The sequence below is a fragment of the Bufo bufo genome, chromosome 4, assembly GCF_905171765.1.
Source record: "Bufo bufo chromosome 4, aBufBuf1.1, whole genome shotgun sequence".
NCBI classification, from domain to species: Eukaryota; Metazoa; Chordata; class Amphibia; order Anura; family Bufonidae; genus Bufo; species Bufo bufo.
The window spans coordinates 270,061,351-270,075,124 of record NC_053392.1 but is presented as its reverse complement, the minus strand read 5'-3'; the positions used below and the strand labels follow the sequence as shown (position 1 = coordinate 270,075,124).

The 13,774-nt window shown below is 42.3% G+C and overlaps 1 protein-coding gene across 16 annotated transcripts in view; it reads left to right on the top strand.

Moving 5' to 3' along the window:
• Nucleotides 1-13,774, top strand: part of DST (dystonin) — a 572,762-nt gene that overhangs the window by 426,348 nt on the left and 132,640 nt on the right. For all 16 annotated transcript variants that reach the window (XM_040428594.1, XM_040428595.1, XM_040428593.1 and 13 more), the window contains 3 exons: nucleotides 2,140-2,348; nucleotides 4,292-4,609; nucleotides 7,173-7,339. In XM_040428594.1, coding sequence (XP_040284528.1) covers nucleotides 2,140-2,348; nucleotides 4,292-4,609; nucleotides 7,173-7,339 — 694 coding nt within the window. The remainder of the gene's footprint in view (nucleotides 1-2,139; nucleotides 2,349-4,291; nucleotides 4,610-7,172; nucleotides 7,340-13,774) is intronic.

Sequence of the window (13,774 nt, the reverse complement as noted above, 5' to 3'; positions counted from 1 at the left end):
ATGTGTTTGGATATGCTGTGTATTACACTCTGGAGATGGTAAGGGAAGAGCCTGTGGATGGTCAGTGATGGGATTAGATACACAGCTCAGCAGGCTGTATCACACAGGATAGGATTAGATACAGATGTGTTTGGATATGCTGTGTATTACACTCTGGAGATGGTGAGGGAAGAGCCTGTGGATGGTCAGTGATGGGATTAGATACACAGCTCAGCAGGCTGTATCACACAGGATAGGATTAGATACAGATGTGTTTGGATATGCTGTGTATTACACTCTGGAGATGGTGAGGGAAGATCCTGTGGACGGTCAGTGAAGGGATTAGATACACAGCTCAGCAGGCTGTATCACACAGGATAGGATTAGATACAGATGTGTTTGGATATGCTGTGTATTACACTCTGGAGATGGTAAGGGAAGAGCCTGTGGATGGTCAGTGATGGGATTAGATACACAGCTCAGCAGGCTGTATCACACAGGATAGGATTAGATACAGATGTGTTTGGATATGCTGTGTATTACACTCTGGAGATGGTGAGGGAAGAGCCTGTGGATGGTCAGTGATGGGATTAGATACACAGCTCAGCCGGCTGTATCACACAGGATAGGATTAGATACAGATGTGTTTGGATATGCTGTGTATTACACTCTGGAGATGGTGAGGGAAGATCCTGTGGACGGTCAGTGAAGGGATTAGATACACAGCTCAGCAGGCTGTATCACACAGGATAGGATTAGATACAGATGTGTTTGTATATAGTGTGTTTATCACACTCTGGAGATGGTGAGGGAAGAGCCTGTGGATGGTCAGTGATGGGATTAGATACACAGCTCAGCCGGCTGTATCACACAGGATAGGATTAGATACAGATGTGTTTGTATATGATGTGTTTATCACACTCTGGAGATGGTGAGGGAAGAGCCTGTGGACGGTCAGTGATGGGATTAGATACACAGCTCAGCCGGCTGTATCACACAGGATAGGATTAGATACAGATGTGTTTGTATATGATGTGTTTATCACACTCTGGAGATGGTGAGGGAAGAGCCTGTGGATGGTCAGTGATGGGATTAGATACACAGCTCAGCAGGCTGTATCACACAGGATAGGATTAGATACAGATGTGTTTGTATATGATGTGTTTATCACACTCTGGAGATGGTGAGGGAAGAGCCTGTGGATGGTCAGTGATGGGATTAGATACACAGCTCAGCAGGCTGTATCACACAGGATAGGATTAGATACACATGAGGGAAGAGCCTGCAGACGGTCAGTAATGGGATTTAGACACTGGGTCAGAAGTAGATTCATGTCTGGGTGTAGTAACATGGACACAGGAGTTATAGATGGAGTAGCTGCTGCAGGCAGAGTAGAGTGGGGGGCGTGGCCAGCCTGTGACTCATCTCTGTACAGTGCAGCCAGGCTTGTGTATCAATAAAGTTATGTATTCAACAAAACAAGAAGGGGAGAAAGTAAACAGATCTGCCAGGATAATCTCATGTCTTCCAGGGAGGAAGGAAAGCTCAGACATGAAAAACAGGTATTGGGGGCTTATGTACGGATGGTGAGGGGTGTTAGGAGCACATAAAAAGAGTTAGGATTTTGGGACCGGACAACCTCTTTAACTTAATGATAAATCCCACTTGCTGAAGTGAGACAACCCCTTTAAGATTATGTTCTAAAATAGATGTAAAGAGGAGGTAATAGAGCTGAATAATCTTTTTTTCTCTCTTTATGCACGTTACAATTTTATTTGCTTTGGCAGCAGCACCTTTATGTCATTGAAAGTGTTAATTATGTGTATTTAATTATATTTCTAACCATTAGTTCCATTTGTTTCCTAGATAGTGAGCTAGGATTTTCCCATTGATGGAGGATAACTGGGGTATTATTTTGTCAGGTCATTATTTTATACTGTATCTAGATCTCCTAGCTAGATGACCACCCCTCAGCTTTTATATCATATGTATTCTTAGTTTCTGTAGTCAGCTGGGATTTTCACTTTAAATATAAGATTAGTATACGGTACATTAAACCTGCTTTTTGTAAATATTGGTTCTGGAGTATGGTCTAGCCATTTTTCAACATACTTTTTGATTATTTGACTCACTAACACTATTCTAAATGACTTGTTGCAGATGACATAGTGGGACGATGCGATGATTTATCTCAGTCTGTGAGTGACTGGAATGAAAAGCTGCAGATAACTCTGACTCGATCACTAAGTGTTCAGGATGGACTGGATGAAATGTTTGACTGGATGCAAAGTGTTGAAAGGGACTTAAAAGAGCATCAACAAGTGCCATTAAATTCGTCCTCAATTCAGGAAATGATCTCAAAAAATAATGTAAGTTTGTATCCAGACTGCACATTGTCTTCTAGGCACCAACTATGTATAGTGAAACCTATCTTATTGTTAGTGCTTCTGTGCCTAATATTAAAAAGGGGTCATGAATAGTGTTGAGCGAACTTGTGTTTTAAGGTCTGCGTCCAAAGTTCGGGTTCTGGTTACCGAAGAATCCCGTTATGGATTCCGCTACCACGGACCATAACGGAGTTTGGAATCCATAACGGGATTCTTCGGTAACCAGAACCCGAACTTTGGACGCAGACCTTAAAACACAAGTTCGCTCAACACTACTCATGAATAGTCACTAAAATATTCATAGCATTTAACTTGTGTTCCCTGATACTCATTTCTGCAAGAAACTGCAATTACCTAAGTGGAAGTATAGGTTATTTTAGATGCTGGAAGAATATTGCAATAGATTTTTTTCCGTCCAGGGCTCTCACAAGCGGTCCAAAACGGATCAGTTTTGCCCTAGTGCATTCTGAATGGAAAAGGATCCGCTCAGAATGCATCAGTTTGCCTCCATTCTGCTTTGCAGGCGGACACCGCTGCTTGCAGCATTTTGGTGTCCGTCTGACGAAACTGAGGCAAACAGATCCATTCTTACACACAATGTAAGTCAATAGGGACGGATCCATTTTCTAGGACACAATCTGGCACAATAGAAAACTGATTCGTCCTCCATTGACTTTCAAAGGTGTTCAAGCCGGATCAGTTTTGGCTATGTTATAGATAATACAAACGGATCCACTCTGAACGGATGCAGACGGTTGTATTATCTGAACGGATCCGTCTATGCGGATCCATGACGGATCTGCACCAAACGCGAGTGTAAAAGTAGCCTTACTTACTGCTTACAGTAGAAGTCAACCTACTCTGTTTTGTAGCATTCGCCTTGTGTTTTTCAGGATGGTAGATTTCTTTATATTACGTTTGGAGCCTAGTTATATATACACCCAACATAAAGCAAGGTATCCCGCTATACAGGCATAAAATAGGATACGTCACTCCACATGTCCCAACTCACTTCTAAGCATCTTCCACTATGGCATCATACTAAGTTTGACCAGGAGCGGACAAATAAACTCTTCCAAGAGTGGAGAGACAAAAAGATTCTCCCAGCTCAACACATGCTACATGATCTAGATCCCAGGTGGTTAAGTTGTCAGGAAGTAATAGACAAGTATAACTTGAGTCATTTTCAGAATATTCAATAGGTTCGGAAATTTGTGAACAATCGCCTTTCTGATGTTTCCAACAAGGTGGTTCAGAACAACCTGGACAAAATAATAATGCGGGGGTCGGGACCTTGGTTAGTGTCCTTTCTGTATTATCAGGTTAGAGAAGTGTTAGGGGATATATCGCCATCTCAGTGTTTCAAACCTTGGGTTAGACTTTTGAGTGACCAGGATGCTGGAGATAAGATTTTGAAGGGGTGGATGGCGGTCATGAGATCGGCTCTTAATGAGACATGGAACACACAGTGCCATCTATACCCCCTGCTCAAAGAAGGCCAGAGAAGCTAACCAGTTGTCCGAAACTCCTCACACAGATTTGTTTCAAGGGCTGTGGAGCTATGCACATTCCCCGAAATTGTGGAAACAGATAGAGCAAGTAATCAAGGATATTAGGTATAAATATTCTTTGCATCCCATGACTTATTTCATTACTGAGAGGTCGGAAGAGGAGAAAAACGGAAAAACACTTTACCTGTCCTTTTCCTTTCCATTTATCTAGTAACCAAATGTTGCCTGTTACAATGTTGGTTTCAATCTACTGGGCAGTCTAGGGCTGAGGTCCTGGACCAAGTAAAGGGTCTAATGGCTTTGGAGGGGCAGGAGACACTCATTGTTGATTGTGAGCCTGATTGTTATCTGTTCATAGCGTATTCTGATGTTTTGTTGGTAGTCCAAACTTTCATTTCTGATTACTTTTTCAAGATGCTTGAGCAAGATATTGTAAGTCGCCAGAGCAGCATCAGTGCGATGAATGAAAAAGTGAAGAAATTCATGGAGACTGCAGATCCATCCTCTGCTTCATCTCTGCAAGGAAAGATGAATGACCTGTCTGAGCGCTTCTCTAAAGCCACTGAACAAACAAGGGCACGAACTGAGAAGATGGAAGATTTGAAGACTAAAGTTGAACAGTTTGAGGATCTCTCTGGCAAAGTACAGTCGTTCTTAGACAAAAAACTAAAAGCACTGAACGAGGTAGATGGGCCTGGAAAAGATGTGACTGAGCTATCTCAGTTTATGCAGGTACTGAATTCATTGCATGCAACCTCTGAGAGTGTTTTATAGGCCCCATGATGTCTTTCATTGACTGGCTTCTGACATGTGGGATACACTCGCTGATATGGTTATAGAGAAAAGATCATTAGTGAATAATAGGGTAATAGGGTAGCACTTTAAAGGGACTCTGTCACCACTTTCTAACCCCCCCTTTTAAAAGTATTGTTATCTCCATGGCGCCCCTGTGATTACAAAGGTGTTGTTAGAAGATAAATTCGCCGTCTCCTTTTGATAAAAATAGCTTTTATCTAACCTGTCAATCTTCTTGATAAGGTGCCCAGGGCGTTTCTGTTGGTCTCAAGCTGCCGCCCGCCGCCGCCGTTGGTGCCCAGCTCCTCCCCTGATGCTTTCAGCGCCGCCTGAATGTAATGAAATACGCCTCCGACTCTCGCTCAGTGCCCCCTCCTCCTTTTCAAAGATCCCGCGCGTGCGCACAGGCCTGTGCCTGATGCGCCCGTGCGGACATTTACAATCAGCCTCATTGAGCGAAGTGCGCATGCGCGCACTTCGCTCAACCTCCTCATCAGACGAGCACTGCAGCCAGCCACTCAGAGCCTGCCAAGCGCTGTATGGAGCAGCACGCAAAGACATACAGAGGACTATATTATATCCCCCTTTTCTACACTCCAGAATTTTGAGGTAAAAACAAGATTGATAACAATATAAATTGCTATTGTATTCTATTGAAATGAAACATATATAGATCGATATATATATATATATATATATACATACACATACACTCAACTCTCAGGGGGCAAAATACATAACTGGGTGTGTAGTGTGTGTGTGTGTGTATATATATATATATCTCAATGTAAATTTCCTTCTTGGCCACAATTACTCTATAAATATATATATATATATATATTACACACATACCATCCAGGGGTGCAATATACATAAGTGGGTGTGTATAAATATATATATATATATATATTTATATATATATCAGTATAACTTTCAAGCATGGGCGCGGTGACTGTATATAAATATATATACTCAGATACTGCCCAGGGGGCAATATACAAACGTGGTTGTGTGTGTATATATATATATATATATATATATATCGATCTATATATGTTTCATTTCAATAGAATACAATAGCAATTTATATTGTTATCAATCTTGTTTTTACCTCAAAATTCTGGAGTGTAGAAAAGGGGGATATAATATAGTCCTCTGTATGTCTTTGCGTGCTGCTCCATACAGCGCTTGGCAGGCTCTGAGTGGCTGGCTGCAGTGCTCGTCTGATGAGGAGGTTGAGCGAAGTGCGCGCATGCGCACTTCGCTCAATGAGGCTGATTGTAAATGTCCGCACGGGCGCATCAGGCACAGGCCTGTGCGCACGCGCGGGATCTTTGAAAAGGAGGAGGGGGCACTGAGCGAGAGTCGGAGGCGTATTTCATTACATTCAGGCGGCGCTGAAAGCATCAGGGGAGGAGCTGGGCACCAACGGCGGCGGCGGCGGCGGCGGCGGGCGGCAGCTTGAGACCAACAGAAACGCCCTGGGCACCTTATCAAGAAGATTGACAGGTTAGATAAAAGCTATTTTTATCAAAAGGAGACGGCGAATTTATCTTCTAACAACACCTTTGTAATCACAGGGGCGCCATGGAGATAACAATACTTTTAAAAGGGGGGGTTAGAAAGTGGTGACAGAGTCCCTTTAAACTCTATCTTTCAGTCTTCAGCACCCATTCATTTAGGATTTCATCTTTCTGGGCTGTTGGTGCACAAGACAATAAAATCTATGCCAGCTCCTAGCCTGCGTAAATTTGAGCTATAATTTCCATCAGTTTGTGCTGTAAATGATAGTAAATTGTCAATCTGCAGAAGACCACATCCCCTCTGTTAAGCCCCATCCGCTTCTAGCAAAAGTGGCAAAAGCCATGTAAAAATTAAAAAACTTACACTTTGTGCAAAATGTGGCCTGTGCAGATATTTACAACTTTTTGATGCTAGTTTTCTGATGTACTACTTGGCACAGAAAATTTTTCCACAATGTATATAAAATTATTAATTAATATATATATATATATATTTTTTTTTAAAGTAAAGTGTGTTTAAAGGGGTCGTGCAGTTTCAGGAGGAAAGGGGACCAAACTGGGGATCCTCATGCAGTGGCTTCAGGGGTCCGTTGTCAGTGTGACGTCACTGCTGCAGCTGGATAAGTAGATCGCAGATAGATAGATAGATAGATCACTCAGATCCCGGACAGGAAATAATCACTTCTTTATTGCAGGTGGATCACCTGTGTTTTCTAGTTTCCCCTTTAAAGGAGTATTTACTGATAGTAGGCAATGGTAGGCTCCCTGCAGTTATGCCTTCTTGGGAAAACCATTTTAAGGGAAATTGAGAGCAATGAGAACTGTTATGCAAGTATCATTTTGGTTTGAATAAAAAAAATTTTTTTTGTCTCATTGGCATAGTGAAGTCAATTAAACAGTATATCTGACAACTCGATCTCATAAATCTTTTCAGCAACAATTCTGACTTCTTGCTTTTTTATATTATTCTATGACAGGAAACTAGCAAGGAGATATTGGAGCAGAAAAAGAGCGTAGAAGATTTACACAAACTTGTTGATGAGTTATGTGTGTATGCGCTTCCTGGAGACAAATCTCTGGTTTTAGAAAAAGTAAACTCTATTTTAAAACAGTTTCAGGATCTTGAAGAGACTGTTAAAGCAAAGTAAGTGCAAGCATGTCATAAGTATTACTGTTAAATGCATTGACAAATACACATTTTCATAGGATAGGTCATCAATATCAGATTGGCGGCGGTCTGACACCCGGCACCCACACCGACCAGCTGGTTGAAGAGAAGATGCGCACCGTGCCAGCGCTGCCTTCTCTTCATTGTTTGCATGTTCGCCATCATAACGGCAGCGGTGAGCAGGTTTCATTACAAGATCCGTCCCATTCACTTCAATGGGACAGCTCTTCCTATACACTTGAATAGGAAGGAGCCGTCCCATAGAATTGAATGGGATGGCTTCTAGTAATTACACCTGCTCACTACTGCTGTTGCAATGGCGAACGGGTAAACAATGAAAAGAAGGCAGTGCTCGTACGGCACGCACCTTCTCTTCAACCAGCTGATCGGCGGGGGTGCTGGGTGTCGGACCTCTGCCGATCTGATATTGATGACCTATGCTACCCACCTCTTTAACCTATCATTGGCCACTGGTGTCTTCCCTTCCTCTTTTAAACATACTACCATCACACCTATGCTCAGGAAGCCTTTCCTGGACCCATCATCTTTATCTAACTATTGTGCCATGTCACTACTCCCATTCGCATAAAAACTCCTAGAACAATATGTCCATCTTGAACTGTCTTCCCACCTCACCTCCCATTCACTTATTGATCCACTACTATCTGGCTTCCGACCCAGTCACTCCACCGAAAGCGTTCTAACCAAAGTTGCCAGTGATCTACCAGCCAAAGCTAAATGTCATTACTCTGTACTTCTCCTTCTTGACCTTTTCTCTGTCTTTGGCATAGTCGATCACTCACTTCTGTTGAAAACCTTCTCTTCCCTCAGCATCAGAGATCTGGCACTCTCCTGGATCTTCTTGTTCCTCACCAACAGAACTTTCAGTGTTTCCCATTCATACACCATCTTTCATGACCTCTCTCTCTTGGTGTTCCCCAAGGTTCTGCGTTTTGCACACAGTGTTTTGCACACAGCCCCATTCACTTCTATGGGGCCAGCGTTGAGTGAAAAATGCAGAATTTAGAACATGCTGCTATTTTCACGCAACGCACAAGTGATGCATGAAAAACAACGCTCATGTACACAGCCCCATTGAAATGCATGGGTCCGGATTTAGTGCGGGCGCAGTGCGTTCGCATCACGCATTGCACCCACGTGGAATACTCGCTCGTCTGCAAGGGCCCTTACAGTTAACAGCACCATGCTTTCTCCAGTCCCATATGTCCACTGCCAAGAGATAACATTTGATTCTGCCTTACCACACATCCAAACCCTTACCTCCACTTGCCACTTTCAACTTAAGAACCTTGCTCGTATTTGCTCCTTCCTCCACCCTGAGTCAACTAAAATGCTAGTGCATGACCCCATCATCTCCTTCCTGGACTACTGCAACATCCTCCTTTGTGGCCTCCCATCTAACACTCCTCCAGTCTGTCCTCAACTTTTCTCCACTGCCCAGTTAATCCACCTCTCCCCTTGTTTCTTCTCTGCCGCTCCCCTTTGCCAGTCTCTTCACTGGCTCCTCATTGCCCAGCGCATTCAGTTCAAGATACAGGGAGTGCAGAATTATTAGGCAAGTTGTATTTTTGAGGATTAATTTTATTATTGAACAACAACCATGTTCTCAATGAACCCAAAAAACTCATTAATATCAAAGCTGAATATTTTTGGAAGTAGTTTTTAGTTTGTTTTTAGTTTTAGCTATTTTAGGGGGATATCTGTGTGTGCAGGTGACTATTACTGTGCATAATTATTAGGCAACTTAACAAAAAACAAATATATACCCATTTCAATTATTTATTTTTACCAGTGAAACCAATATAACATCTCAACATTCACAAATATACATTTCTGACATTCGAAAACAAAACAAAAACAAATCGGTGACCAATATAGCCACCTTTCTTTGCAAGGACACTCAAAAGCCTGCCATCCATGGATTCTGTCAGTGTTTTGATCTGTTCACCATCAACATTGCGTGCAGCAGCAACCACAGCCTCCCAGACACTGTTCAGAGAGGTGTACTGTTTTCCCTCCTTGTAAATCTCACATTTGATGATGGACCACAGGTTCTCAATGGGGTTCAGATCAGGTGAACAAGGAGGCCATGTCATAAGATTTTCTTCTTTTATACCCTTTCTTGCCAGCCACGCTGTGGAGTACTTGGACGCGTGTGATGGAGCATTGTCCTGCATGAAAATCATGTTTTTATTGAAGGATGCAGACTTCTTCCTGTACCACTGCTTGAAGAAGGTGTCTTCCAGAAACTGGCAGTAGGACTGGGAGTTGAGCTTGACTCCATCCTCAACCCGAAAAGGCCCCACAAGCTCATCTTTAATGATACCAGCCCAAACCAGTACTCCACCTCCACCTTGCTGGCGTCTGAGTCGGACTGGAGCTCTCTGCCCTTTACCAATCCAGCCACGGGCCCATCCATCTGGCCCATCGAGACTCACTCTCATTTCATCAGTCCATAAAACCTTAGAAAAATCAGTCTTGAGATATTTCTTGGCCCAGTCTTGACGTTTCAGCTTGTGTGTCTTGTTCAGTGGTGGTCGTCTTTCAGCCTTTCTTACCTTGGCCATGTCTCTGAGTATTGCACACCTTGTGCTTTTGGGCACTCCAGTGATGTTGCAGCTCTGAAATATGGCCAAACTGGTGGCAAGTGGCATCTTGGCAGCTGCACGCTTCACTTTTCTCAGTTCATGGGCAGTTATTTTGCGCCTTGGTTTTTCCACACGCTTCTTGCGACCCTGTTGACTATTTTGAATGAAACGCTTGATTGTTCGATGATCACGCTTCAGAAGCTTTGCAATTTTAAGAGTGCTGCATCCCTCTGCAAGATATCTCACTATTTTTGACTTTTCTGAGCCTGTCAAGTCCTTCTTTTGACCCATTTTGCCAAAGGAAAGGAAGTTGCCTAATAATTATGCACACCTAATATAGGGTGTTGATGTCATTAGACCACACCCCTTCTCATTACAGAGATGCACATCACCTAATATGCTTAATTGGTAGTAGGCTTTCGAGCCTATACAGCTTGAAGTAAGACAACATGCATAAAGAGGATGATGTGGTCAAAATACTCATTTGCCTAATAATTCTGCACGCAGTGTACTAACAACTACATCTAAGACCGTACACAATATGTCCCCTCCTTACACCTCTGACCTGCTTTCCCAATATACTCGTACACGTAATCTCTGATCCTCACAAGACTTCCTTTTTCTCCACTTGTCTGTTCCTTACACAATTGCCTACAAGATTTCTCTTGTGCATCACCCATACGCTGGAACTTGCTATCCCAGCACATCAGACTCTCCCCAGCACCCAAACCTTCAAAAGCTACATGGAAACCCTCCTGTTCAGGAAAAACTACCACCTACAATAAGCATGCTGCCACCACACGGCCAGATAAGCAGCTTTTCCCTCACATACTGTATCTTTACCCTGTCCCTTGTAGATTGTAAGCTGGCAGGGTCCTCTCTCCTTTGTACCAATCTGTTACGAAGTTCATGCACATTGTACTTGGGTTGTTTTATATGGTGTATGTATATCCCCCCGTTAGATGTACAGCACTGTGGAATTAATGACACTTTCAAATAAATAATAATATAGGAGCCTTATGAATATGAGTACTTGGGCATCATGTGAAAAAACAAGCTACAGTAGATTGAGAAGTTAGCATTTAAGCCCCTTGCAGACGAGCGTGCATTGCGACAAACCCGCGCGAGTAGGAACGCAATTGCAGTCAGTTTTGACTGCGATTGCGTTCTGATGTTCAGTTTTTATCGCGCGGGTGCAATGTGTTTTGCACGCGTGTGATAAAAAACTGACTGTGGTACCCAGACCTGAACTTCTTCACAGAAGTTCAGGTTTGGGTTAGTTGTAGTGTAGATTGTATTATTTCCCCTTATAACATGGTTATAAGGGAAAATAATAGCATTCTGAATACAGAATGCATAGTGCAATAGGGCTGGAGGGGTTAAAAAAAAATAAAAAATTATTTAACTCACCTTAATCCACTTGTTCGCGCAGCCGGCATCTCTTCTGTCTTGTTCTGTGAGGAATAGGACCTTTGATGACGCCACTATGCTCATCACATGGTCCGTCACATGATGGATCATGTGACGGACCATGTGATGAACGTAGTGACGTCATCAAAGGTCCTATTCTTCACAAAAGAAGACAGAAGAGAAGCCGGGCTGCGCGAATAAGTGGATTAAGGTGAGTTAAATTATTTTTATTTATTTTTTTAACCCCTCCAGCCCTATTGTACTATGCATTCTGTATTCAGAATGCTATCATTTTCCCTTATAACCATGTTATAAGGGAAAATAATAATGATCGGATCCCCATCCCGATCGTCACCTAGCAACTGTGCGTGAAAATCGCACTGCATCCGCACTTGCTTGCGGATGCTTGGAATTTTCACGCAACCCCATTCATTTCTATGGGGCCTGCGTTACGTGAAAAACGCACAAAGAGGAGCATGCTGCGATTTTCACGCAACGCACAAGTGATGCGTGAAAATCACCGCTCATGTGCACAGCCCCATAGAAATGAATGGGTCCGGATTCAGTGCGGGTGCAATGCGTTCACCTCACGCATTGCACCCGCGCGGAAATCTCGCCCGTGTGAAAGGGGCCTTAGTCTTGATTATTCGAGATTGACTAATGAGTTAAATTGCCTTGGAAACATTAATTGAACTGTAGTTCCAATTCTCTCATTGGTAACATACATACCAAGTATCATTTGATATCTGATTGGTTGGTGGGTTTTAAAACTTAGCGCCATTACCCACTTAGATATGAGTAAGAGTAATTTGTTAGCTGTTTGTAATGCCAGCATGATTTTAAGTTGAAGAAATACGGACTGATCAGGTGTGGACCAGAGCTGTGCACGCCCGATCAGTTCAGGGACCCGACTGTGACTGACAGCCTGGCTCCTGCTGTATCTGCTGGCATTGCTGTAAAAGCTGATGCTGGTGGGATTAACCCCTTCTATACCATGGTCAGCACTGACCACGTATTGTAATGCATTCCAGAGGAGAGCAGACCCCCAAAAGTTGAAGTCCCACAGTGGGACAAAAAGAAAAAGGAAAAAAAGTGTTTTACATAAAAAAAATGTGGCCTTTTCCCATAATTAAGTCATAAAAAATAGGAAAAGAAGAAAAATAGGCATATTTGGTATCGCCATGTCCGTATCAACCAGCTCTATAGAAATATCACATGATCCACCCCGTGAGGTGGAGGCTGTATAAATAAATAAATAAAAACGTGCCAAAACCGTCATCTTATCCCTCAAAAAAATTAGCCCCACCTCAATCGCTGGAAAAAATGGCTAGAAAATTAGAAAATGGAAACAAAAACAAGATTTTTTTTCTTTACAAAAATGATTTTACTGTGTAAAACTTAACAATAAAATAGACATATTATTGCTCTATAAAAATATCACATGATCTACCCCATCAGGTAAACTCTGCAAATGCATAATATTGAGTGATCAAAAAGTCACCCTGAACGGTACCAATTAAAACATCACCTCATCCTGCAATGAGCACCCACATAAGACAATCGGCCCAAAAAAAATAATAATAATGGCCTTCAGAAATTGGTGATGCAAAAACATGTTTTTTCTTTATAAAAATGCATTGTGAAAAAGTAGTAAAACACTAAAAAAATATATATAAACTTGATATCTCTGTAATCGTACTTACCAGAAGAATAAAGATAACATGTTGTTTTTCCCCTATACGATGTACGCCACAACAACAGTACCCAAAAAGCAATTACAGAATTGCTTCCTTTCCTTTTCCTGCTTCCCAAAAAGCAAAATAAAAAGTGATCCAAAAATTATATGTGCCCCAAAATAGAACCAATGATAATGGCAACTCATCCCACAAAAAATAAGTCATTACACAGAGAAAAATGTATGGTTGTCAGAAAATACCTATACTGGTACCCCAGAGACTGTGCAATACCAACATGGTGCCTGTAAAACAATCCATTAAAATCTTCGCTGCAAAAGCCATATGGAGCTCCTTCTCTTCTGAGTCCTGCAGTGTTCCCTTATAGCAATTTACGACCACATATGGGGTGTATTCAGGAGAAAATGGGTAACAAATTATGGGTTGCTTTTTCTTCGGGTACTCCTTATGAAAATGAAAAATTTGGGGCTAAAGCAACATTTTATTGGAAGAAATGAAATTTCGCAGCCAAGTATTTCTAAATTCCGTAAAAGCCTCTGGGGTCAAGGCGCACAGTACACCCCTTACTAAATTCCCTGAGGATGTAGTTTCCAAAATGGGGTCGCTTTTTGGGGTTTCCACTGTAGGGGTACATCAGGGTCTCTTAAAATACAACATGGTGCCCAAAAACCATTCTAGCAAAATCTGCCTTCCAAAAA